The sequence below is a fragment of the Stomoxys calcitrans genome, chromosome 3 (genome assembly GCF_963082655.1).
Source record: "Stomoxys calcitrans chromosome 3, idStoCalc2.1, whole genome shotgun sequence".
NCBI lineage: Eukaryota > Metazoa > Arthropoda > Insecta > Diptera > Muscidae > Stomoxys > Stomoxys calcitrans.
This window is the reverse complement of record NC_081554.1, coordinates 127467385-127491865: the sequence shown is the minus strand read 5'-3', so window position 1 is coordinate 127491865 and position 24481 is coordinate 127467385. Positions and strand designations below refer to the sequence as shown.

General features: G+C 37.1%; 2 protein-coding genes and 1 long non-coding RNA gene across 5 annotated transcripts; 2 read left to right on the top strand and 1 right to left on the bottom strand.

The window, feature by feature from the left end:
- Positions 1-2683: 2683 nt before the first annotated feature.
- Positions 2684-13889, top strand: LOC131995781 (uncharacterized). Of its 3 annotated transcripts, none has more exons than XR_009397630.1 (2): positions 2684-3027; positions 3120-3797. XR_009397630.1 is itself a non-coding variant. In XM_059364874.1 (2 exons), exons 1-2 carry the CDS (start codon positions 2758-2760, stop codon positions 13675-13677), a joined length of 297 nt encoding a protein of 98 aa, XP_059220857.1. In that variant the 5' UTR covers positions 2684-2757; the 3' UTR covers positions 13678-13889. The 3 variants fall into 3 exon arrangements, 2 of the variants coding, with proteins under 2 accessions (XP_059220857.1, XP_059220856.1); XM_059364874.1 differs by lacking the exon at positions 3120-3797 and adding an exon at positions 13651-13889; XM_059364873.1 differs by lacking the exon at positions 3120-3797 and adding an exon at positions 4011-4821.
- LOC106083365 (DNA topoisomerase 3-alpha) lies at positions 5024-11165 on the bottom strand. Its single transcript, XM_059364872.1, has 9 exons — positions 10695-11165; positions 9999-10632; positions 9620-9935; positions 9425-9564; positions 6367-7635; positions 5766-6309; positions 5348-5706; positions 5244-5291; positions 5024-5175 (listed from the first exon to the last, which is right to left on the bottom strand). The coding sequence occupies exons 1-9, from the start codon at positions 10851-10853 to the stop codon at positions 5066-5068; spliced, it is 3579 nt and encodes a 1192-aa protein (XP_059220855.1). The 5' UTR covers positions 10854-11165; the 3' UTR covers positions 5024-5065.
- Positions 13890-20211: 6322 nt separating the features above from the next.
- LOC106083358 (uncharacterized) lies at positions 20212-21036 on the top strand. The gene is made up of 2 exons (XR_001220633.2): positions 20212-20575; positions 20649-21036. It is a non-coding gene; the product is annotated as an uncharacterized LOC106083358 (long non-coding RNA).
- The last annotated feature ends 3445 nt before the right edge of the window (positions 21037-24481 follow it).

Here is a 24481-nt window from a genome sequence, read left to right as displayed (position 1 = left end):
ACAAAATGTATTCTAAACTAATCAAATATTGTGCCAATCAGAAATATTAACCGTATCAGTGTGTACAGTGTATTCAAACCTGCTTACCGCCGTGAATACCCCCATTGTTTAGTGTTATGCCTTAAACAGCGAGATGACAGCGACAAGAGCGTCAACCACTGCACACGAAGCGGGAAAGGAAAGGGGCAACGAATACACTACAAGCAGAAAGACATAAAAGCCCTTTGTGTGGTGGAAAAAAACAAATGATTCGCGAGTGCTGCCGGCCTTCGCTGGCACAGGTAACGATGGATGGTTTATTGTTGTTATTGTCGTAGTTTCGGCTGCATTACTAGAAGACCGGGTTGTTGTTATAGTCTTATGTACTTGCACTTAAAAACTTTAGATGGAATTGTTGTTTGGTTTGTTTTTATATTTATTGTTTTGGACAGAGATTCTGTTTTTTTATTAGCACTTTGAAGGGTGACATTGTTGTAGTTATTATTTTGTAAAGTTTTTTTTTCACAAATTTACGAAAAAACGTAATGGAATAATACGTAAACGCAGACCACAGACAAACAAAAACGTATGCATCGGATGACGGACAAAGAGAATATCATTTGTATAGCCAAAATAGGTGTAGTAATAAATCCAGACCATCGCATTTCAAAGAGCGGCATTCTGACAAATCAGAATATTATACCACTGCGTGTCACATAACTGAATAGACAACCCTGCCGCAGCATAAGTGGTTAGTCCATGGTTTTGGGAGTAGTACCTCATACGTCTTGGCTACTGATGAGATAAGGGAGATCGGTCTATGCAGTAGCGGGATCAAACTGTCCATCTTCCAAACATCGGGTACTATATTCAGACAAGCTGAGGACAGTTGTAAGGTACTCGACTCCAAGTCAGTGCGCGACTTGGAGTCACGGATGACATTCGTAGCTTCGTGCACGGTAAATTGTGATGGCTGTCCGGCAGCACGGAAATCACGGATAAGACGAAGAGCTCTTTTTTTCGCCTTGTCAATCTCGGGTCAATAAATTGACGTTTATCTAAGGAAAATACCTCACAAGTATCGCCAGCAATTTTTATTTTAAAACAATTGTTTTCCTAGGCAAGCCATGGTAAAATTAAGAGGTAGAGTCATTAGCACAACAACAAAAAACTACCCCCAAACGAAACCACCTTGAGTGGCAAATGTCGTAAATTGAAATGTGAAAGTTGTTTTAAAAGTAAACATTTACATATTCATCATTATAACACTGTTTTGTAGCTTATGTGTAGAATATCGGATAAAAGAGAACATCTTTTTTAGATCTAAGTAAAAAATCACAGCTGTGTTATGAAGCCTTTGAAATTTAGATTTACTGCAAAATTAAAAACAAATATAAAAAAGTGCATTTCGCGAAAAAAAAATTTGTACTCAGCTGTTTACGGTACATTACCTGTTAATTATGTCATGAATAAAACTATTTCGTCGTGGTATGTTTCGGCTCTTGCAATGTCAGGATCTTGACGTCGCGCTGGACACATGACGGACTTACGCATTTGTGGGGATGAGGTGGAATTATAGACGGTTGATCACCTATTGTGGCACTGCCCTGTAATTGCAGGATTATGGCTAAATGAACACCTTTTTTCCTGTCTAAATTATTTCCAGGCACATAGTCCTCTCGCCGTTCTTGACTGCAATGGCGCTTCAAATGGCAGCTAGGAAGAAACTTCTCCAGCCCGCCTGGCTTTCATTATTTTCATGCATGTTGGCTCCTAATTTTCTTCATTCTAATGTATGACATTGTGCTGCCTTAAATTTTGTCTGTTCTTCGGCGCTTTTTGAATCTTGTTCGGAGCGACACAATGAACCTAGTTCCTGAGTGAAGCTGATAGCAATGAAGGTTGTTAGACGCGTACCATTATATAACCTAATTTTAAGAGCCATAACAGCAGCAAATACAAAAATAAATTTAGAGAATATTTATTTTAAGGCCTATATAATCATAAGGCGAATTCAAAAATTAATTGGCATATCAAGTTCCATCAGCTGTGCTGACGCGGACACCTTATTAAATATGCCTTGATCCGAAAAGACAGCCTGTGTGGCTGGAACTTTGAGCTCCGACATGTGTGGTGTCCATCGTTATCACGGAAAGCTTAGCTGAAAGCTACCGGGCGAGTCCACAGGTTGCGGATGGTGGAAAGCTCCGTTTCTTTGTGAAGTAGCTGCAAATGCGGCAGCGGGCAGTCAGCGGTTTTCGAGAGGAGAGTCTCAGTGAGGAGTCTGGTGGCACTGGCTCCTAATTAAATACTGAGTGCCAATGATACTCAAGATGACACGGCGCCTTCAAATAACCGATGGCCAACATCAGCGTCTGTTCCCAGGTTAGGGGCGGCTGGAATCGAGCGTCGGATTTTGGAGCCAGCGGCTTGCCACAACGAGGGATACATGTGTAATCCCACAAAACCCATGCGGTTGGGGCGCTGGGCCAGTAACTCGCCCTTGAAAACTATGAGAAACAAAGGAATAGTAAAAGCGGACCCCCAACGTTGACAATCCACGTTAATGAAAAAAGGACCATGGTTTACGGATCTGGCGTCACTACAACACCAAAATGGCTCTTACTCTCCTGCAAATTTTTACTGGAAAAGTACGCGAACAGACCTTAAAACTACTCGCCTGTACTACTGAACAGACCTTAAAACTACTCGCCTGAGTATGCACCTCGGTTGGAGCCAAAACATTTGTGCCGCCACTGAAAAAAAGTTGTGTAGAATATGAGATGGCGACAACCATCGAATTATAATTTGCACAAATGTTTACTGTTAGTCGTTCGCGTACTTTATTTGCCAGCAGAAGAGAGCTGGAGACAGCGCAAATTTTGGCAGTTCGATAATAGAGAACCTGCAAATTTCTATTGCGACTTTTTTTGCCAGCAGAAATTTGAAACTGTAAACAGATGTTTTGTAAGTGTCAGCTGTTTTATTAAAAGCACCCGTTACACGAAAATACAAAAGCTAACAACAAAATGGATCAAAAAGGCAGAGGTAAGAAAAAAATAAATATATTGTTCATTGGTAATTATTAAATTTGTTTCGTTTTTATTAAATTTTAATGAAATGAAACTCGCCAAATGAAGTTGTAATTATATCTCAAGTCGGTTGTTTTACATAAGAAGGTAAATGCAGCAATTTGTCTACCCACAATATCCAGAAGCATTAGGTGGTTAGTCCAAGGTTTCTTTGCCAGCGCACCTAGTGCTGCCAACAATTCACTTGACAACGTTGTTGCTACTTTTGTGTACGGTGTTGACATATAAAGTAGTTTTAGTCCTATGCAGCCTTCGAAATGCATGCTGATGTTCTGCGAATGGAAATTATCCTACGGGAGGATCTAGAGGTGTAGTCCCTCATGCGTCTTGGCTACTGTTCGTATCTTTTCCAGGTTTCAGTAGCGGGAGCACACTGCTCATCTTCCAAATATCGGGTACTATAATAGTGTTCAGACAGACTGACGACAGTTGTAAGGTACTCCACTCCAGGCAGATCCAGATTCTTCAGCATCAATGTAGAGCTTCCGTCTGGGACCAGCGACTTGGCGCTACGGATGACATTCGTAGCTTCGTGCACTGTAAATTGAGTTGGCTGTCCAGCGGCACGGAAATCACGGATACTACGAATGGCTCCCATTTTAGCCTTGTCACTCTCGGGCCAATAAATTGACATTTATCTAAGGAAAATATCACACAAGTATTTTTATTTAACAACAATTGTTTTCCTAAGCAAACAAATAAAAAACCAACCAAAACAAAAATCAACTGTTCCGCAAATTTTCACTGGAATTCGTTCGCGTACTTTTGCTTGCAAATTTTTTAAAGAGAGTAAATTTTTATTGGGAAAGTACGCGATAAGACCTATAATTTGTAATTTAAAAGCAAAACATTTTGTTCAATCACAACAATTTCTTTGTTTATTCGCAATTATGCTGTTCTTAAATTTTTTCGTTTATTTCTATTTGTTGCAACTGGCAGTTTTGTAAAAACTCGGACGGATCATCTACTCTTTTCCACTGTCTATGCGGATCTCGCCTGCAGGAACGTATTAAGGTCAAGCAGTTGGAAACAAATCTCAGCTCTCGTTCCCAGTGTATACCCACGTCTATGCCAAGACAACATATTCTCTGAACTTGTTGTATTATCCTTATGTTGATACATAAGAAGTTTGGTCGTGTTCCTTAATAGAATGTTCAGAGACAAATTTGCAAGCTTGTGTAACGAACCGGGCGCTGACAAAGAAACCATGTTGCCCACGTACAAAACAACTGACCGGTCTGTGGTAAGTTATGCAACGCCAGTGTGGTATCATCAGCTCTGTGACATGCAGTGGAACTATATTCAGATCTGTCAGAATGCCGCCCTTCGAACTGCGATGGGCTGTCTCATCATTTCTCATGTGGACCACCTTCATCGGAGGACAAAGATACCAGTGCGAAGACATAAATGCCGTCTAAGCAATACCTTTTGGGCTGTTATCGCAGAGACCATCCAAATCATCATGTTGTGGATAGATATCCACCGCCCAGAAGCCTTAAAGTGATCTACATGATCTATAGCGTGAGGTTCAAGATAGAACACAACAAGTTTGTTGTGTTCCATCTTTCGTCCGCTTGATTCTGTTGAGTGTCAAGATTCATAAACTTTACGATTAAAATGGGGTGCGTCCAGAGGTGTATGAGTGGAGTGGGTCTGGCTGGGTTTCCCTCTGGACGCACACCATCTTAGTCGCAAAGTTCTTGGATCTGGACACTCAACAGAATCAAGCAAACGAAAGATAGAACACACAAAACTAAAAAACTACTACAACAACGAACCGCATTATATAATGCTTTATATAGTTTGAGTTCACCTTCAATCTCACTTTTGTGCGTTCATTAAGTAATTGATAGAGGGTCTTCTTAGAACTAATTAACAAATTATTGGGTTTCCCATAAAATGCAAGGAATGTCACAATATAAATGTAAAAACTATATTAAAAAAATTATACATAACGTTTAGAAATTTTCAGTTAGTTCCATTTATTTATATGACTAAAAATGCTCAAATTCGGCTTTACGGGGGCATTTCTGGCGGCTATGGCCTTCTTGCCTGCATAATCCACACTTTCGAGTTTTTGACTTATTAGAAGCGGGGTTTCCAGCTTTAGAAGTGTATACATAGTTAAAAATAATTATTATAATATCTCGAAATTGAACTAAAACAACTTACTTTGACCCGATGAAAAATTACCACCACCACTTCCCCAGGCCATAGTGTCTGAAATGAATTTTGAAGGATAAACTTTTTTTATTTGCAAATTGTTTTCTATATACCATGATTTCCGTTTTCGTCTGCCCACTGAAAGAAACCACATGATTTTTCTCGGTTGGCACAGGCATAAAAACCACGTCCTTTATTTGGACCCTCCTTGCGCACAGTTAAACTATTCGCCGGTTTATTACAGTTGCAGTTTAATGTTGCTGCGCTATCAGCGGTCTCCGTAGATCCCCAACCCCCACGACGCTCTTCATTGCTGGCCCTGGAAGGTGCATATTTATTGGCACTGGTAGAGGGTAGCTCATTTTGATCTGCATTAATTTCATCAGCCCATTGAAAAAACTTGCAGGGATTGCTTTTAGAGCAAACATAAAAAATTCGGCCTTTATTAGGGCCATCCTTTTTAACCGATAGTCTGTAAGTCGCATAAAAAATCATATGTCCAAAAACCCTATCGAATAAAAATTATCTTACTCCTTGGCAGCAGTATGACATCCTGAGCATTGCAATGAGTGTTCATTTTGACCATACGGTGATCTCTGGCTCGACCCCCAAGAAAATTTGTCAAGGGGTTTGGTTTTGTGTATTTGTATCTTAGGCTTTTTAGATACTGGCTCTGAAGCATTGGAGCTTTCGGAAATTCTTGCATTTTTGGCAGCACTTCCCCAGACATAATCGTCTCCAAAGTCATTTTCATTTTGGAATACAGTCGAAAGACTATCATTCAATTCGGAGCTGCAATTGGTATTTCTATTTGAAGTTGAGACACTGTTGGAATTGGAAGGAGTCGTCGAACCCATTGGTATGTTGGCGAAAAAATCGTCGTCGTCATCGTTAAACGCTGCAGCTAAATCAGCGGATAACACAGTTTCTGCATATTGACTATTCACAATAGTAGTTGTACTTTTCTGCGTTTGGAATATAGATGAGGGAAGATTGGTTTCAGCTGCTAATATCAATTCATCAAATCCGTCGTTGCTGTCGAAAAAGGCATCAAAATCTGTAGCTGGTTTGTTTGCTGTTAGGATAGTACAATGTAACTAATCGATTTCATTATTAAAATCTATCAACTAACCTGAGGTAAAGTAAGAGCGTATTGTTCCATCGGGAATTGTATTAGAATTACTAGTTTTTGTACTTGATGTGGTGGATTTCAACATGGTTTTCTTAGAGGTTCCTGTTGCCGTTGCCGTTTCCGTTTTCTTTTTTCTTGTTGTTTCTTTTTTTGGTTTACGGTTTATTCCTCCTTGCGCAGAGTTAGTATCAGTTGCGCCGTAATTAATAGGAATACTCGATATATCGCTAACTATTGGTCCAGTACGTTTAACACAATCTACGTTTATATTGAAGGTATTTTGAAACTGCGAATCACATACCAGACATGTTTTGTACCACCCACTGGGAGTGTTAAACAAAGTTTTATGATAAGGGAGAGAAAATCGAAGTTTTATTAACTTATACTCGCTACCACATTTTGTGCAATGGTCATTCAAAACTGAGGGATCCTTACACTCGTCGGGCAGCCATATACAATGTTTGCAATTTGGATAGTTAAGACAGCCTATAAAGTAGCCAGTTTTGTTATTTTTCTGCTTTAGAGCTAAAGGCGCCGAAGTACACTTTGGACACTTGAATAATTCCTGCCATCGACTGTTTTCTGGAGTGTTGACTTGATTATTCAATGAGGAGTTTATCTCCTTGGGTGCTTCTTGAATTCTTTGCGACATTTTCTCATCCATTGCTGTAATTTTATCCATTATTTGTTTGTAGGACTCTTTATACTTAATTATTTGATCTTTCAATACTGTTTTGGGGTCTTTTTCACCCAGGCATATCTTTTTTAAATCTGCTTCGAATTCAGCTCTTAACAATGGCTTGGCCAACGCCAATTCCATAGCATCGTAGCCTTCGTAAAGACCCATTCCAATTACACCGGGCACTAGAGATCCATTATCTACAACGCCGATGTAACCTCGCTCCTTAATAGTGTTGATGTGTTCCGCATGTGTGGCGTCTGTGCCTATACCATGTTTTTCCATTAATGCTATTAAATCAGCTTCCGTCAGAAGTGGTGGTGCGGTTGTGTGCCCCTCAGGCATAGTAATTTCGGTCGGTTCAAATTCTTGACCCTGCTCATATTTATGTATTTGCTTTGCGTTCCATTTCTCATAAATGTAGACATCCAAATAGTTTCGCTCGAATATAACCAATCCATTTGCAGTGAACTTTTCACCCTCGATTGTTATGGTCACAACAGTTTCGGAGCCTACAGCATCTTTGCTAACGCATGCCAGAAAATGGCGGCAAATTAATTCATAAACTCTTCCCTCATTTCCATCCAAATCTGATAATATAAAAAGTAGTCTCAGTAATTTTCTACATACACAAAAACAATATCACGAAAATTTTTTCAATTAAAAGTTAATTGAAAATAAAATGTTTTCAGTTAAAAAATTAAATGAATAAATAATTTTAATAGTTTTAATTAAATCTAAACTTTATTACGATCGCAATATAAACTTTTGTAATTATCAATTAAAAAATTAATTGATTTAATAATTTTTTTTAATGAATTTGAAAAAATTTTAAATATAAAATGTAAATAGTTGGTGAAATCACATTGTTTTCACGGTTACTTTTTTGAAACACTGCAAAAATCTCAATAACTACATAATACTTTTATGAAAGTTTTTCAAAATTAATGAGGGAATGTCCTACTTAATGAAATCAGCAGGTTTTTTTTCTTCAAAATCTATTATTTAAAAAAGGTAATCATGAAAAAATGTCGTTAAAATCGATATAGTACCACCTACTATACTACTATATACCACCTAGTACTACTTTTTCGCATATTTTTAGCCAACTTTTCGCCGACATTTTTTTATATTGCGGGCTTTCCGTAAAGTAGGTGGAAATTCAATCTTTAATTAAACAAAAACGACCAAGACCAATAACTTTTTTCTTTTTGACGATCAATTCCTTCGCCAATTCATTGAGAACAGCATTTTTATAGACGAATCGAGTGACAAAAAAAATTATTGGTCTAGGCAGTAATTTCTTGCAATAATTTTTTAATGGAATCGGAAACTTAGACCATTACATTAGACATTATCACTTCTTCAGCATCGATCTTATTAAAACATACTCTAGATAAGTTTTTTTCTGATGGGTTTACTTCCGCAATACATGTAATTTATAAAGTTGCTGTCTCGCTTCTCTTTCTTTAATAATTCGGAAAACAATATTTTTCGTTTATGTTTGTAAAACCCCCATGGAGGTCTTTAGTTTCTAAGGAGTGATCATGGACACAAACATAAATCTCAAATTCGTGTTCCAGGAGGTTCATATATGTGAACCATGTTACATTAAAGTCAAGATTGCAACCTATACTGCGCGCTTTTCGCAAAAAAAATTATTTTAACATTTGCATAATTTAAATTTAATGTGTAGTTTATCCAATTAAGAAATTAGTTGGATAATTCGAAAAGTTCAAAAATTTTTTAATAGAATCAATTAAAAAAATAATTGAACATTTCAAAGACTTTTAGTCATTATATTAATAGAAAATTCCATTTTTTAATGGATTTTTTTTAATTACCTTTCTCAAAAACTATGATTGATGTTATCATTTTCGTGATTGAAGCATTTTTAATTGAATAATTAATTGGATCAATTAACTTCGCGATTGAAACCGATTTTTATTTTTTTCTGTGTAATAGGGGAAACAATATTTTCCTCTGCATTTTTGGAAAAACCCCTGGAGGTGTTTGTTTCTTACGAGTGATCATGGACTCAAACATAAACCATAAACTCGTGTTGCAGGAGTTTTACATATGTTAACCATATTGTATCGAAATGGAGGGTGCACCTTATATAGCGCGCTTTCCGCCAATATTTTAATATTGGATTAATTAGAAATTAATTGGAAACTTCACAAACTTTCAATCATTTTTTTAACAGAATATACAATTTTTTTAATCGAAATTTTTTCAATCACCTTTTTCAGAAACTGTGTTTGATATTATCATTTTCGTGATTGGAGCAGTTTGAATAAAAAAAAAAATTGGATCAATTAATTCCATGGTAAACCCGATTTTTAATTTTTTTCTGTGATACAATCGTAAAATACTTACTGGGTACCATTTTTGTGGGATGAATCGGTGGATGGGCTTGATCGGATTTCGTACCATTTCTAGGATTTGGACCCCATTCCATCACACGCTCTGCAAATGAACCCCAAGCCTCATGAGATGTGTGCTGTTGCACCAACGACCTAAAGTAAATAGTGTTGAAGTGAAGATACACAAAACATTTGACCGCACATCTACCGTAAATCAATTTCTTTGGAAAACATATTGGTCTCCGTACGGGGATAACTGATAATACCCTTCGTATATAGTTTCTCGGCAATGGTCATAACTTCTTTTGCAGAAAGCTTTAACTTACGAGATCCCAATTTTTCCAGTTCCACCGTGTCCATAGGTGTAGGGCGCCACTTATTTTTTGGTTTTACCGTAACACTTTCAACCGTAGCCTTTGGATTAGATATACACAGCAAATAGTAATCTTCGCAAGCTTTCTTATCGAAAAGACGATTGCGGGCCCATGAAAATTCCACCGTTAAGTCATCAATTGTGTGAGTTACTGTGTACCATTAACGAAACTTTATTAAACTTGGGTGGTACCAAATGCTTACACAAAACGAACCTTTTATTTTCCAAAATGGCTCAGATACAAATGCCTCAATTTCCTTATATCGCTCGGCCACAAATCCTAGTGTTGGTATTTGGCAACTGCCATACGATATTAATTTATCCGATATCTTTTCCGGGAATAGCTTCTGCAGTCGCATTGTTTGAAAACGTGTTATCGCTGCACCAGTTCGCAAATCCAATTCAGTACGAACATCGACCGCTTCACTTTGCCTCTTATCAGGAATGTTTAAATTTTGTAGAGCCCTTCGTACTGAGGCTGATGTGATCTCTGAGAAAATAGCACGGTATACAACGATATTCGGTTTAACAGCTCGACAAACATCTATGATTTCAAAACCAATATTTTCGCCTTCTCGATCACAATCAGTCCATATTATTAAGCCCTGACAACTGCGTACCTCTCGCTCCAGTGTCCTTTTGATAGGTTCAAACTGTTCCGCACAGGCTTTGCGAACGGGTGCTTCAAACAAACTTTCGGGATTAACATTTTGCCAGTTTCTGTAAGAGCCCAGAAATTCCAACTGCAACAGGTGTCCCGACACTGATGTCATTACCATCTTACTTTTTGCACCCTTCACATTTGCCTCAAATTCATAGATTTTATTGTAAACAGAATAGCCTTCCCGCTAGAAGTTATATGTAATTATAGTAATTGTAGCAAAAATTGGTTGGTTTATGGTATGCATACTCTACGCGCCGTTCCATTAGACAATTGAGCAGCGATTGTCTTGGCTGCATCGTTTTTCTCCGCAACATTAAGGTATTTCATTTCTAAAAATGCAAAATTTTTCTTAGCGTAACACCGTCGAAATATTCGAAATGCGGTACATATTTTTAATTTCAGCATTTATCTGGACCACAAAAACAAATCTAAAGCATTCCTTCGAACATATTAAACAACAATTTGCAAATCCCAAAATCTGCCATATGATGCGTTTAAACAAATTTACCATGTGAATATCAACTACTTCACTACACTGTTGCATGGTTGAATTAACAAGGTTGGCTCACTTGCCCAGTTGATGAAATTGTCCAACTCCAGAGATGTTACCAAATCCCCCTAGAACGTCAAATGCCAAGGCGGACTTAAAAAGGTGGTCTCACACCAGGTTTGACGGTATTAAGATGACAGATTTTTGTTTGCATTCTCTTTATATACTATTTGTATACACACACGCACACAAATTTCTTTGTGTATGTTGGCAAAACGACGATCAGCTTGATGGCAATATGGCGGATTGCACCATATGATTATTGGTTGTTGTACAAATGAGACCACCTTTAATTGTTTCGCAATGGTCGAATGCTTGGTTTGGATCTAAGGCGGATTTAAAAAAATGGTCTCACGCGAACAGGCGTTAACAGCTGGCCAGGTTTGACGGTATTGAGATGTCAGATTATTGTTTGCATTCTCTTTGTTGCCATCTTCTTTCTCGCATATTCTCTGTTCATGTACGCACACGTATACACACACTCATATAAATTTCTTTATGTGTTGGCAAAACGTCCATCAGCTTGGTGGCAAGATGGCGGATTGCACCGTATGATTTGTGGTTGTTGTACAAATGAGACCACCTTTAATTGTTTCGCCATGGTTTGGATCATGGTACAAGACATGACATAATTACCAGTTATTGTACCGTAAACTCGCGAAGTGCACTATCTGTCAATGTGTTTTGGTTGTGTGTGTGTGTGTATTGTAGTTAAGACACACACACAAACAACAAAAAATGGCGCGAACTTGTAACATACACAAAATCAGAGTTGCGCTAATCACCGATTTTGCCAGATAGTGCACTCAATATTTTGTTGTTAGACAACTGCCACTTCCTGTAAATGAGTATATCTAGATACAAGAACTTAGGATCATGAAACAAGAACTAAGATGGTAGGGTTATTTGCCCAACAACATTTTTCTGTGCAACCCTGGTGGATTGTTTACAAATCGTAATGTCAAATGCCGGTTGGGAGCAGTATGTCTGCCGAGGATAGAAGAAGAAAAAAATTTTAGCAATTCTTCTGGCCCAGAGAAATTCATAAGTTATTGTTTTGTTCACCCAACGATGAGAGCCAAATTCAATGTTGATTGAAAAACGTTTACCAGCACTTTCTTTAATAAACGAGACACCACATCAAGAAATAGAAGCCGAATCAATCATGGTACAAGAACATAGAAGGTAGGGTCATTTGTCCAACAACAACTTGTTTCTGTGCAACCCTGTTGGATTGTTTACAACTCATAATGTCAAATGCCGGCAGGGGAGCAGCATGTCTGCCGAGGTTAGAAAAAGAAAAAAGTTTAATAACTTTTCTGGCCCAGAGAAATTCATATGTTATTGTTTTGTTTAACCAACGATGAGAGACAAATTCAATGTTGAATTTAAGACGTATACGTATACCTTTCATAAAGGAGACTCCACATCAAGGAATAGAAGCCGAATCAATTATGGAAACAAAAAAATACGCATGTGAAAATTGTGATGGTGAAAATATCAAATCATCCATTGTTGTTCCATCTATCCATTGATTGTTATCGCCACGAAAATAACCACAAAGTACCGTAAAACGACCATGCATTTGTCCTTTCTTCAATTTTTCGAAACTTCTTAATTTGCAAAAACCAAACCTGAATAAAAAAAATAGAACCAACACTCAGTATTTGGCTTTCCAAGTATTTTGTTTTCATATAAACAAAACACATACACATGAAAGCACACACATCTATGATTGTCATTAGGAAAATTGTCATATTGAAGAAATTCTACCTAGCTGTTCGCATGACATACCTTTAAGTTCTTGTACAATGCACAGATAGAAATTTACTTCATAAATGTACTGAACGGGTTTCATAACCTTTTGTTCATAAATATTATGAAAACGTTTATTATATTAATGAACAAATCATAAATGTTATGAAAATTCTTAATGAACAATCAGGATTCACTAATATAAGGTTAGGTCACATGCAAAAACACAAAGTGGATAGGCCCCATAAACATCATTAAGGATGTCAAATCTGACGATTGAAAATGTCATCATATAGGAGAAAACGTAAACAAAGAATGAATGTAAAAAGAGAACAAGTTGACATCCTCAATGCCAAGTACTGCCAAACATTAAAAAAAAAGTATATCGGCTGATCGCTTGGCTTAACCTTATTCAGTGAATCCTGATGAACAATATATGAACATGATTGTTTATGAAAAAAGTTCTTAATTTATGAAACTTTGTTTCTTACATTTAAAGGAAATATTTATTATATTATTAATTTATATCATATATATATAAATATTATGTTATTGAAATATGTCCACATTAAGTATACAATGAAAATTGTCTCATTTTTGAAAATTTCATGGACAAATTTTCCAAACAAAGTCCAAGTAAACTACTACGTATGTATACTTGGAAGATGTTCAGCGTTTTGTTATTATTTCCTCCTTTGTTTGTTTTTTCCATTTTTGCTCGCGTCATTCATTCTACGTAAAATCTTGCAGCTATTGTTTTTACTTTGCAGTTAAGTGAAAAGTGTAAAAAGTACGTACTGTGGATAATATATATTTTTGGGCCAAAAAAGTTTTCCTGAGAGTACGTGATGTTTCATTAGAATTCGATAATCTAAGAATACATTTTTAAATTTTTAGGAGCATCCCGAACTGACTATCGCCTGAACGAGGAATTGAAGCGTAAAAACTTGGTACTAACTTTGCAAAATGAAGCCATTGATAAACCATCAAAATTTTCACAAGCAATATTTTTTTCAACTGTGGAACATTTGTGTTCGTGTACAGCGTCGGTTTTACGTATCGAAACGATCCACCTTCCCAGGGCCCCCTCCCTTCCACATACAAGTGTGACTACAACAACAACATAGTATCTAAATGTATGTACAAATTTTATCTCAATAAACTTAACAAAATGTCAAAGCTTTTGGTTTTATTTTCCATTTTTTTAAATGTAACGAAAACTTTTCATAAACAGTAAAACAGGTTTCTATGAATATAAAACAAGTAAAAAGGCATTAAGTTCGGCCGGGCCGAACTTTGGATACCCACCACCTCGGGTATATATGTAAACCCCCTTTCGTCAGAATCGGGTGACAATTGGATAACTTATGCACACAAATTCGGCACGGACATTGAGTGGTCTAATATATATGTCACTATTCAATTTTGTAGAACAAAATATTGGTCTTTTTGTCAGATATATCCAATTATAAACCGATCTGAACCATATTAAGGTCGGACATCGTGAGGCTTAGAAAAACTCACTGTTTAAAATTTCAGCGAAGTCGGGTAACAAATAAAGCTTTTATTGGCTTCAGACGCCTTATCGGCAGATCAACCTATACGGTAGCTATATCTAAATATAGTCCGATATGAACCATGTTTAGGTCGGGTGTTAGGAGGCTAAAAATAAATCACTGTTTCAAATTTCAGCAAAATCAGATGAAAAATAAAGTTTTTGGGCAATAGACCCTTTATCGGAAAATCGGACTATATAGCAGCTATATACAAATAATATCCGATTCGGCCCATTCAAGAATTTAACCAGCGTGCATCAAAAAGACATATCAGATGGCAAGAGACGGACGGGCAGACACACGGATATCGTTAAATCGTCTTAGAATTTTACGACGATCCGAAATATATATACTTTGTAGGGTCGGAAATTGATATTTCGATGTGTTGCAAACGGAATGACTAAATGAATACACCCCCTATCCTACGGTGGTGGTTATAAAAATTGTTATTAATTTTATGAAATTTTTTCTTAAATCTTATGAAAAATACTCATTAATTATGAAAGTTTTTCATAAATTTTATGACAACATCCCATAAACTATATGTTTGATTTTCATAAATATAGGCTGTGTTCAGGAACCCAAAAATTTGTGCAAATTTGTAAAAATTTTTACTGGAAGTCGTTCGCGTACTTTATTTACCAGCAGAAGAGAGCGCGAGAGAAACCAAATTTTGACAGTTTAAAAATAGAGAACCTGCAAATTTCTACTGGGACTTTTTTGGTAGCAGAAATTTGCAACTTTGTTCTACATTAAAAAGTGAGTGCAAAATTTGCGGAATTAATTGGAAAATCTTGAAAAATTAAAACATTGCATCCTTCGAGACACCAAGAAAAGGACAATGATCGGTTTCTTAAGTGTTTTGATGAAATCATCCTCATCCTTTGAAGAAACCAACACCTTTACTTTCAATTTGTTATGGATGGAAGATGTTGCCATGGGATTGAGTGGGTCTAGCTGGGCAGTTAAACAAGTGACGCACAGTGGGATTAAAAAAAAATAGTGCATATTAGTCTGCCAATAGTGAACGGATACAAAAGATGAGAGAAGGGAGATCGGTCTGTACGACTCCCCCTTGCTCGTGTCCTTTTCAGGTTTCTGTAGCGGGATCAGACTGCCCATTTTCAAAACAGTACTATAACAGTGTCCAGATAGGCTGAGGACAGTTGTAAGGTAATTGAGTCCAGGCAGATCCAGATTCTTCAGCATCAGTGTAGAGAACCAGCGCCTTGCGCGACTTGGCACCACGAATGATATTCCTAGCTTCGTGCACGGTTGTTGTTATTGTAGCAGTATGTTGTACACTGAAAGACTCCTTCGGGCCAATGAGGTACGTACAACCGGCTGCCATGGGATTGCACGCTATTTTGTGATGGCTGTCCAGCTGCACGAAGATCACGGATATACGAAGACTGCCCTTCTAACCTTTTCACTCTCGGTTCAACAAATAGACGTTTATTTATGAAAAATACTTCACAAGTATCGCCAGCATTTTTTTATTAAAAAAAATTGTTTTTCGAGCAAATAAAAAACCAACCAAAACAAAGATCCGCTGTTTTTCTCAAAATTTTCACTGGAAGTCATTCGCGTAAAATGGTTCTTACTCTCCTGCAAATTTTTACCGGAAAAGTACTTGAACAAACCTGTTATGACGTTTCATTGAATTGAGACATATTTAAACATTATTTTCATATATGTTATGACAAAATCATTAACGCCTTGGGCATTTTTCTTTCTGTGTGGTTTGAAACAAGGCGGATTTAAAAAGGTGTTCCCACGCGAACAACTGTACACAGCCGGGCAGGATTCATTGAATAAGGTTAAGCCAAGCGATCAGCCGACATACAATTTTTTTAATTTTTGGCAATTCTTGGCATTGAGGATGTCAACTTGTTCTCTTTTTACATTCCTTCTTTGTTTACGTTTTCTCCTATTCGATGCCATTTTCAATAGGCAGACATCCTTAATGATGTTCACGGGGCCTATCCACTTTATGTTTGCGCAAGTGACCTAACCTTCTATTAGTGAATCCTGACAGCCGTCCAGGTTTCACGGCATTAAGATGTCAAATTTTTGTTTGCATTCTCACTTTGTTGCACTGCTCATCTACACACTTAAATTTTTAAAGGGGGGATCAACACCTTTAATTTGGTTTGCCACACATATTTCAGAACTCTTTTTCGTAGAAAAACCCTTCCCGATTTCTATTTTTAAACTGGAGTGCAGGACACTAAATCACTTGTGGAAGCTATAAATGGACTTCGTTCAAAACAACGCGTATACCAAGTTAAAGGGAAGATCAGTATCTTTAATTTGGTGTACCACACATATCCCATAACTGTTTTTCATAGAACAAACTTTCCGGATTAAGGCGTATTTAGTAAGGTGTCCGCATCATCACAGCTGATGGAACTTGATATGTCAATTAATTTTTTAATTCGCCTTTTAAAAATAAAGACTTCAAAATAAATATTCTCTAAATTGACTTTTGTGTTTGCTGCTGTTATGGTTCTTTAAATTATGTTATATAATAGTACGCGTCTAACAACCTTAATTGCTGTCAGCTTTACTGTTCCCTGAGTAAAGCTGACAGCAATTAAGTAGTTTGATTGTGTCGCCCGAACAAGGTTCAAAAACCGCAGGAGAACACAGACAAAATTTACGGCAGTACAATGCCAGACATTAGAATGAAGGAAATAAGGAGCCAACATGCATGAAAATAATGGCAGCCAGTTCCCTCCTAGCCTTATCGCAGCAAAGAATGGCGAGAGGACTATGTGCCTAAAATAATTTAGGCAGGAAAAAAGGTGTTCATTCATGTCATGTATTTGACATATGTGATGTGTAGTCCCTAGTTACAATCAAAACACACGCCATTGAAGTTGGAAACAATCCCAGCCCAATTGGAATTGAGCCAGAGCTACCCTGGTCTGGTAGCTATTTTATCGCTACTATAACCCAGTGAAAACTATTTAAACTGCCATCTGGATGGTTTTGTGAATAAAGCCTCTGGAGCTAATGGGAATTTTTAACATTTTTATATTTGTTTTTTCTCGCTTGACACTCAGGATTCACTGAATAAGGTTAAGCCAAGCGATCAGCCGATATACTTTTTTTTTAATATTTGGCAGTACTTGGCATTGAGGATGTCAACTTGTTCTCTTTTTACATTCATTCTTTGTTTACGTTTTCTCCTATATGATGACATTTTCAATCGTCAGATTTGACATCCTTAATGATGTTTATGGGGCCTATCCACTTTGTGTTTTTGCATGTGACCTAACCTTCTATTAGTGAATCCTGCTTGACACTCAAATATTAACAAACTTCTGTCTTATTATACATTTTAAATGACACGGCGAATTGAATTTTCTTCGCCCTGTATACAAATTTTGACGTATCAAGTTTTAAAAAATGCTTTGCTGTAGCAATTCGACGATGCGGCCACCATGATAACTATACAGGATGACATAATAATTTAAAAAAAAATATCTATCTTTAGCCCAGCACGCAGCTCTAGTAAAATTTTCGCTCGCATAGTTATCCCGTGACAATCTACCGTACTTGTTGGATGATACATTTTGCATTTATCACTACTTAAACCCCGTTTACATTGCTCATTAAATCCGGATTTAAGGCTCTCGTCAGCTGATTTTATAAAGGGAAATTAGATGATCGAGCCATTAAATCGGGATTAAAAGAGCAGTGTAAACGGGGTTTTAGTCTTTGAATATCGCTTGGTGCTCGGTTCATTATCATGGCGAAACAGTTAAAAGTGGTCTCATTTGTACAACAACCACAAATCATATGGCGCAATCCGCTTTCTCGTCATCAAGAAGTCATTTCAAAAATTACATTGTTCTCAACACAACCAAAGAAACTTGCGCTCATATGTGTAAGTGTGCAGGTAAAATGAGACAAAGAGGAACACAAACAAGAGAACGTGCTAAAAATTCGGTTGTACGTTGTGATTGTAAACACAGAATTGACATCTTAGTACCGTCAAATTGGTAGGCTACTGACCGGCTGTTTGCAGCTGTTCGTGTGAGACCACCTTTTTAAATCCACCTTGGTTCATTGTGTGCTTGGGCTTGAAAGGTAAATTAAACATATTCTTTTACCCGCCGAGGTATAAAAAGTTATTAATGATCGTTGTGCTTCTCAGTTATATATATACTGAATGAGTTATTTAAAAATGTCAATATCTAAGTATATATTTATATATGTATGTGTATATTTACCTGCTTAAGAATGCTGGCGACATTTCCAGACACGTTAAAACTTCTCTATGTGTTGTCACTTTCTGTATTGTACGTCAAATAAGAATAGAGCGCGATATAATCAGCATGTATTCTCATATGTATCGTACTTCTTTTTTATATTCGATGATATGAGAGCTCGTTTTAATGGAAAGAATTGCATATTGAGCGTATCACATGATGTGTACAACTTTCAGAGTTCCTATGTTTGAAATTATATGAGACAATACATATTGTGTGATAGCAGCTTAAGCGTCACGCCGCACTATGGGGAATTTTACCTTAAAAGTGTCGTGTAACTTAAAATTGAAATTTCAAGCTATAACAAAATTATGCACCATTTGAAAGGGTTTAAAATTCTCTTTCATATTCCGGAAAAATATGGTCTTGGGGCAAATGACAATGACTCAATCTATAGGACACTTATTTTAAATAAACATTATTAAAGCGTGAAAAAGTGATCTAAGATTTTATGCAGATCTATTTTCCTAATAGTTGTTGCTATATATGGAAATCCTTGTTGGACGATAACTTTAAACACACACCCATTAAATTTGAATTTAAAGAGCAGTGTAAACGGGTTTAAGCGATTTTATGTACAAATAAAATTATTATGTGGTGTAAAAAAACGTGAAAAAATTGCATATTTATTCAATAAAGTCGAAATAAATCTCCAATGCGTACAATGTGACTCGCCGTTTTCATTTCAAACTGAAATATCGTTTCATTATAAATTTCCGTATATTCATTATAAATTTTCTTAGCAGTAGGTAGTTCTGGCTCTGACTTCATAGGCGTTTGTTTTGATTGTAACTAGGGACCACACATCACATATGTAAAATTCATGACTCTCTGGTGGGCATGAGGATTACTCCTGAATTGAGTTCATACTATTTTGATGGGCAGAATAATTTACGTACCACTAGCAAAGAGGGTACAAAAACCATAGCCAATTAAAGTAAAAGTAAAATTAAAGTAAAAAAAATAGTGCCTTGTCCTCCAGTTTCAAAATAGAAATCAAGATGGATTGTTCTACGAAAAGGAGTTTTGAAACATGTGCGGGGAACCAAATTAAAGGTGTTGATCTCCCCTTTAATTTGGAATACGCACTTTTTTGAACGAAGTCCATATATGACTCCAAGAGTGGATTTAGTGTCCTACCCTCCAGTTTCAAAACAGAAAGCTTGAACGTTTGTTCTACGAAGTATGGTATATCAAATTAAAAGTATTGATCTCGTCTTTAATTTGGTATACGCACTTTTTTGAATAAAGTCAATTTACTTCCTTCAGAATGGAATTGGTTTATTCACAGCTTAATATTCTGGCCAGGATTCACTAATAGAAGGTTAGGTCACATGCAAAACACAAAGTGGATAGGCCCCATAAACATCATTAAGGATGTCAAATCTGACTATTGAAAATGTCATCATATAGGAGAAAACGTAAACAAAGAATGAATGTAAAAAGAGAACAAGTTGACATCCTCAATGCCAAGTACTGCCAAATATTAAAAAAAAAGTATATCGGCTGATCGCTTGGCTTAACCTTATTCAGTGAATCCTGTATTCTGGCTACAGCAGCTGAAAACTGTTGATAATTTCCATAATGCTGAATTTTTTGTGTTAGTATCACCCTGTATTACTGCCATCTTGCTAGTTATCGTTGGTGGTTATCTTCATACACCAATTCTAGAATTCTCGTCTTTTAGTGTCAATAAAACTGAAAAACTTATGCAACCCTTTTACGATGGATACATGACATATTTGAACCGGTAGAACCTAACGAAGTTTGTACTTGTTTTTGATGAAAAATAACAATCGATGTATAAATTGAAGTGTTTACAATGTGATCTGGTGGACGGTGAACAAGTTTATTGTGTCGTGTTGTCTCCTGTTGTAAGTGGGCGTACCACAGCACGGTGGCGGCTTTCCATTACCAAAAGGAGTTAAGGTGGCTGAATGGACTGGATCTTTCTTGAGCTGAACTGCTTTAGGGAGTAGTATAAAGGTGAATTTCTGCTACTTCATCATCACAAATTTTGTGGCGGTATGCCTTTATCTAAAGCCCTTCTTTTTTGTAGTTTGTACGTGAAGATGTAATCGACATTTCCGTGCGGTGGACACTTTTCTAATGTTTGGTGTTTGCGACGCCTGCTGGATATAGAGCTGCCGGAAAGCGACTTAAGGATTCATACTTGATTGAGCGGAGTAAATACAGCAAAATGTCGCAGCAAGGATTCAGACTTCTCGTATATCAATGAGTGCTGCTCGATTTAACTTTTGAACTTTAGTATCCAAGTCCGAACAGCGAATATTAAAATATGAACCGTATATCTTGATATAGTCATATACCACTACTTTTAGTGTCTTTTATAAAGCTGAAAACTAATACAAACCTTCCATGGTGGGTACATGAAGTGATTAGAAAATAATTTCGGTACACAATAAATTATTTGTAAGGAGTAAGAAGTGGTTTTATTTTTCTATAAATAACATTAAGTTCTTAAGTTTTTTATCCCAAATCCCTTCTATTTAGGAAAATTTTATCATCTCATCCTCCTTTTTATTTCGATTTAGAATCAGGGAAACATTTCCTTTTTCGAAGTTTGTTTAGAATAGCTTCTTTAGGCTTCGAAGCGCATATATGTTCTAAACTTAACTGGGTCAAACAGATCTAATCTTCCCAAACTGCAAAACTGCTTCCATGGTATACTGCGATTTATCTACGGTCGTCGATGTAGGTAGGATTATGAATACTTCTCTTATTAGTTTCTTGGATATTATTTTGAACACTTTCTATATATAATATGTTTGTGCTTCTTCTATGATGCTTTAAAGCGTGTAGAACCGAATTATCCTCGTCCTTATTTTCAATTCTTGAGTTCAACTCGAAAATCACATTGAAAGCTTTCATCATATTATATTTGAGAAATCCTTTGCAATACGTACGGCGAGATTATGGAATGCTTTCATTATAACAGAGGACTTTTAACGATAACTAACAACTAAATTTATATCACTGTTGCAATCTCACACATCCATCATTCTCTATGTTTACTACAAATAAATAAATGTGGGTTAGGTTAGTATTTTTATTCTTTACTAGCTGACCCGGGCCCGCTCCGCTGCGCCTTCTTTTACTTTATATAGAACAAAAATTTCCTTGGAATATTTATTTTCGACAATTAATGAGCTTTTAGTGAAATACCATGCTACGAAAATAGTATATCGCTTGACTAACAATTTAACAATATAAGTGCCTTTGTCCGAATCCCATATGATCTTTATAGGTCTACGAATTTAAGTTTGGATGTAAGGTGTACTCCATTCTTAAAATACTTTATTTCAGCCCGCTACTCTCATGATATCTGATTCAGGGGTGTTTTCGGCGGTGAGGCGGTCCCCCAGGCACTTGGCCTTGAAAAAATATCAGCATTGTGCTCTTCTTTCAAAAACCATTTATTTAAACCTCATATTGCCATTGGTTAAGGGGAGTTTAGACGATGAGGCGTCGCCTAAACACATGGCCCAAAATAGGTTATCAAATTCGTTTTCTAATCTTAAGTACCACCTATTGGCATGGTCGAAATTTTTTTACCCATTGCGGGGTGTTTTGGGGAATGGATGATTCCCTAAATGCATGGTTCTAAATTTGGATAACAAATTCGTACTCTACTCCCAAATACCTGTATTTGAGCCACATTATGCGATGGGTATTAAAAAATTGCTGCTTGTGGGGTATTTTGGGAAAGGAGTTGAATTGGTCCCGAAAGTGGGTATCAATTCTTGCTCTACCCCTCAATACCTTTCCTTTATTCTCCACATTAACATGGTCGGTAAATATGGCCGATTTAGGTGTGTTTTGGGGATTGGGGTGGTCCCCCCAAACACTAAGCCCGGAAAATATGTCAGCAACGTGCTCTATTCTTATATATCATTTATTTGAAACCTATATTTTGGAAAAGGGATTGACCGCCAGGAAATTGGTCCCGAAAGTTGGCAATTCTTGCTCTACCCCCCTTTCATATAAGCTCCACATTGACATGGTCGGTGTATATGGCCGATTTAGGGGTGTTTTGGGAATTAGGGTGGTCGCCCAAACACTAAGCCCGGAAAATATATTAGCAACGTGCTCTATTCTCATATATCTATATATCATTTATTTGAACCCCATATTGCCATTGCCCTCAAAATTGGATATCTAATTCGTTTTCTAATCTCATTTAAACTCCTTATTGCAAAAGTCAGCAAATATGTCCAGTTTGGGGTATTGGCCCTAGAAACTATTAATATTTAGTTCCACTCTCTTTACGACCCAAATTGTCTTGGTAAGCAAATACGTCCTATTTGGGGGTTGTTATGGTGGTGGGACGTCCCCTAGACAGTTGGTACCTAATGTTGATATCAGATACGTGGTCTACTCCCAAGTGCCTTTAATTTGAGACCCATATTTCCATAGTCGGCAAACGTGACCGGCTTGGGGGGTGTTTTGGGGGATGGGCGGCCACTCAGTGAGTTGGTCTTGAAAATATATATCGGATTCGTGTTCCACTCTAAAAACCCTCTTATTTGAGCCTTATATTGCAAAAGTCAGCAAATACTTACTATTTGGGTGGTGTTGTGGGGTGGCCCCATAGACACTTTCCCAAATATTGATATCAGATTCGTGCCTTACTTGTTGCGAAGGCACCGAATGATATGGATTATCGAATGCTTTTATTCGACTTATTGGCTCAAGATTGAAATGGAAGATCATGGATATATAGCATGGATATTTTTTGTCGTTTTATTGGCGGTACCCAAACGGATGGACAGGACGGGGCTAAGACGGCTATGCCAGGGACATATTGGGATAGTACCAGTATACCTGTGGGGTCAAAAGGCATACGGACCCCAGTATATATGATTCCAGCCATGGTATATGCCATCTGCCTGGCGATGCCCCATTATGATAAGTGCCCCTGGTTGACATCACCAATGGCCGACCATACACCGAAGAGACCAGACGTATTGACATATGGCTCATCTTTTCGGCAGGCGTTGAAAAGTGCTTTGTGTTGTTGCTTTGGCGATTATTGGGTGGATGAGCTATAGCGATAGCTTTGTGCTGGAATTATAGTTATGAAGACAGCACAGTATATTTTGTTGGAATTCATTTCGATTCGTTGTTGCTTAATGCCCATATTCATAAAACTTAAAAGAAGCGTTAGAGTTGGCTTATTTGACAGATTCCAGCAAAACTGTCTAATAAGCCTACTATGAAGCTGTTTTGGGTTCTGTGAATACGGGTGTGAGTCTATATGTTTTGCTTTATTCATATGTATGTAGGCCGGCATGACAGAGATGTCACCTCGAAGTATTGCTATTGGGCCGGTTGGAAGACAATACATCATTGGGCAGGTGCGTTTTGCCCACCCCATTTCATGAATCTGGCAGGGAATTGTCTCCCGTGCTTTGCCATGTCTGGTCCAGAAGACAATTATTTTGCTTGTAGATTTATATTTTTTTTTCTGCCATAAACATGCATTTCGCTGCATAGCCACATTTACGATACGAAGTGGTTTTTGGTGGCGAGTATGTATGTATGTGTGTGCGTGCTCTATAAGCAAATGACTTGATTTTCTTTTGTACAATTTCTGGCCGGTATTTTTTTATTTGCCATGGGCCAGAAGGTGACCAGTAGGCTGATGTATGTTTTTTATTGTCAGTGGAATGGAATGTGCCTCAGTTTTTATGCGGTGAAAGAAATTAATTTTAATTTCTTTTTATCTTTTTTTTGATATTTGTGTGTCTGCTCTGTTGCTTGCTTTGTGTGGAATGGCGTGGTTTGTCTGACAGCAACATGTTAGGAAGTGGTCGGAGGCATCGAAGTTTTTACGATAAGCGGAGTTGCATAAAATAGTAGTCGTCCATT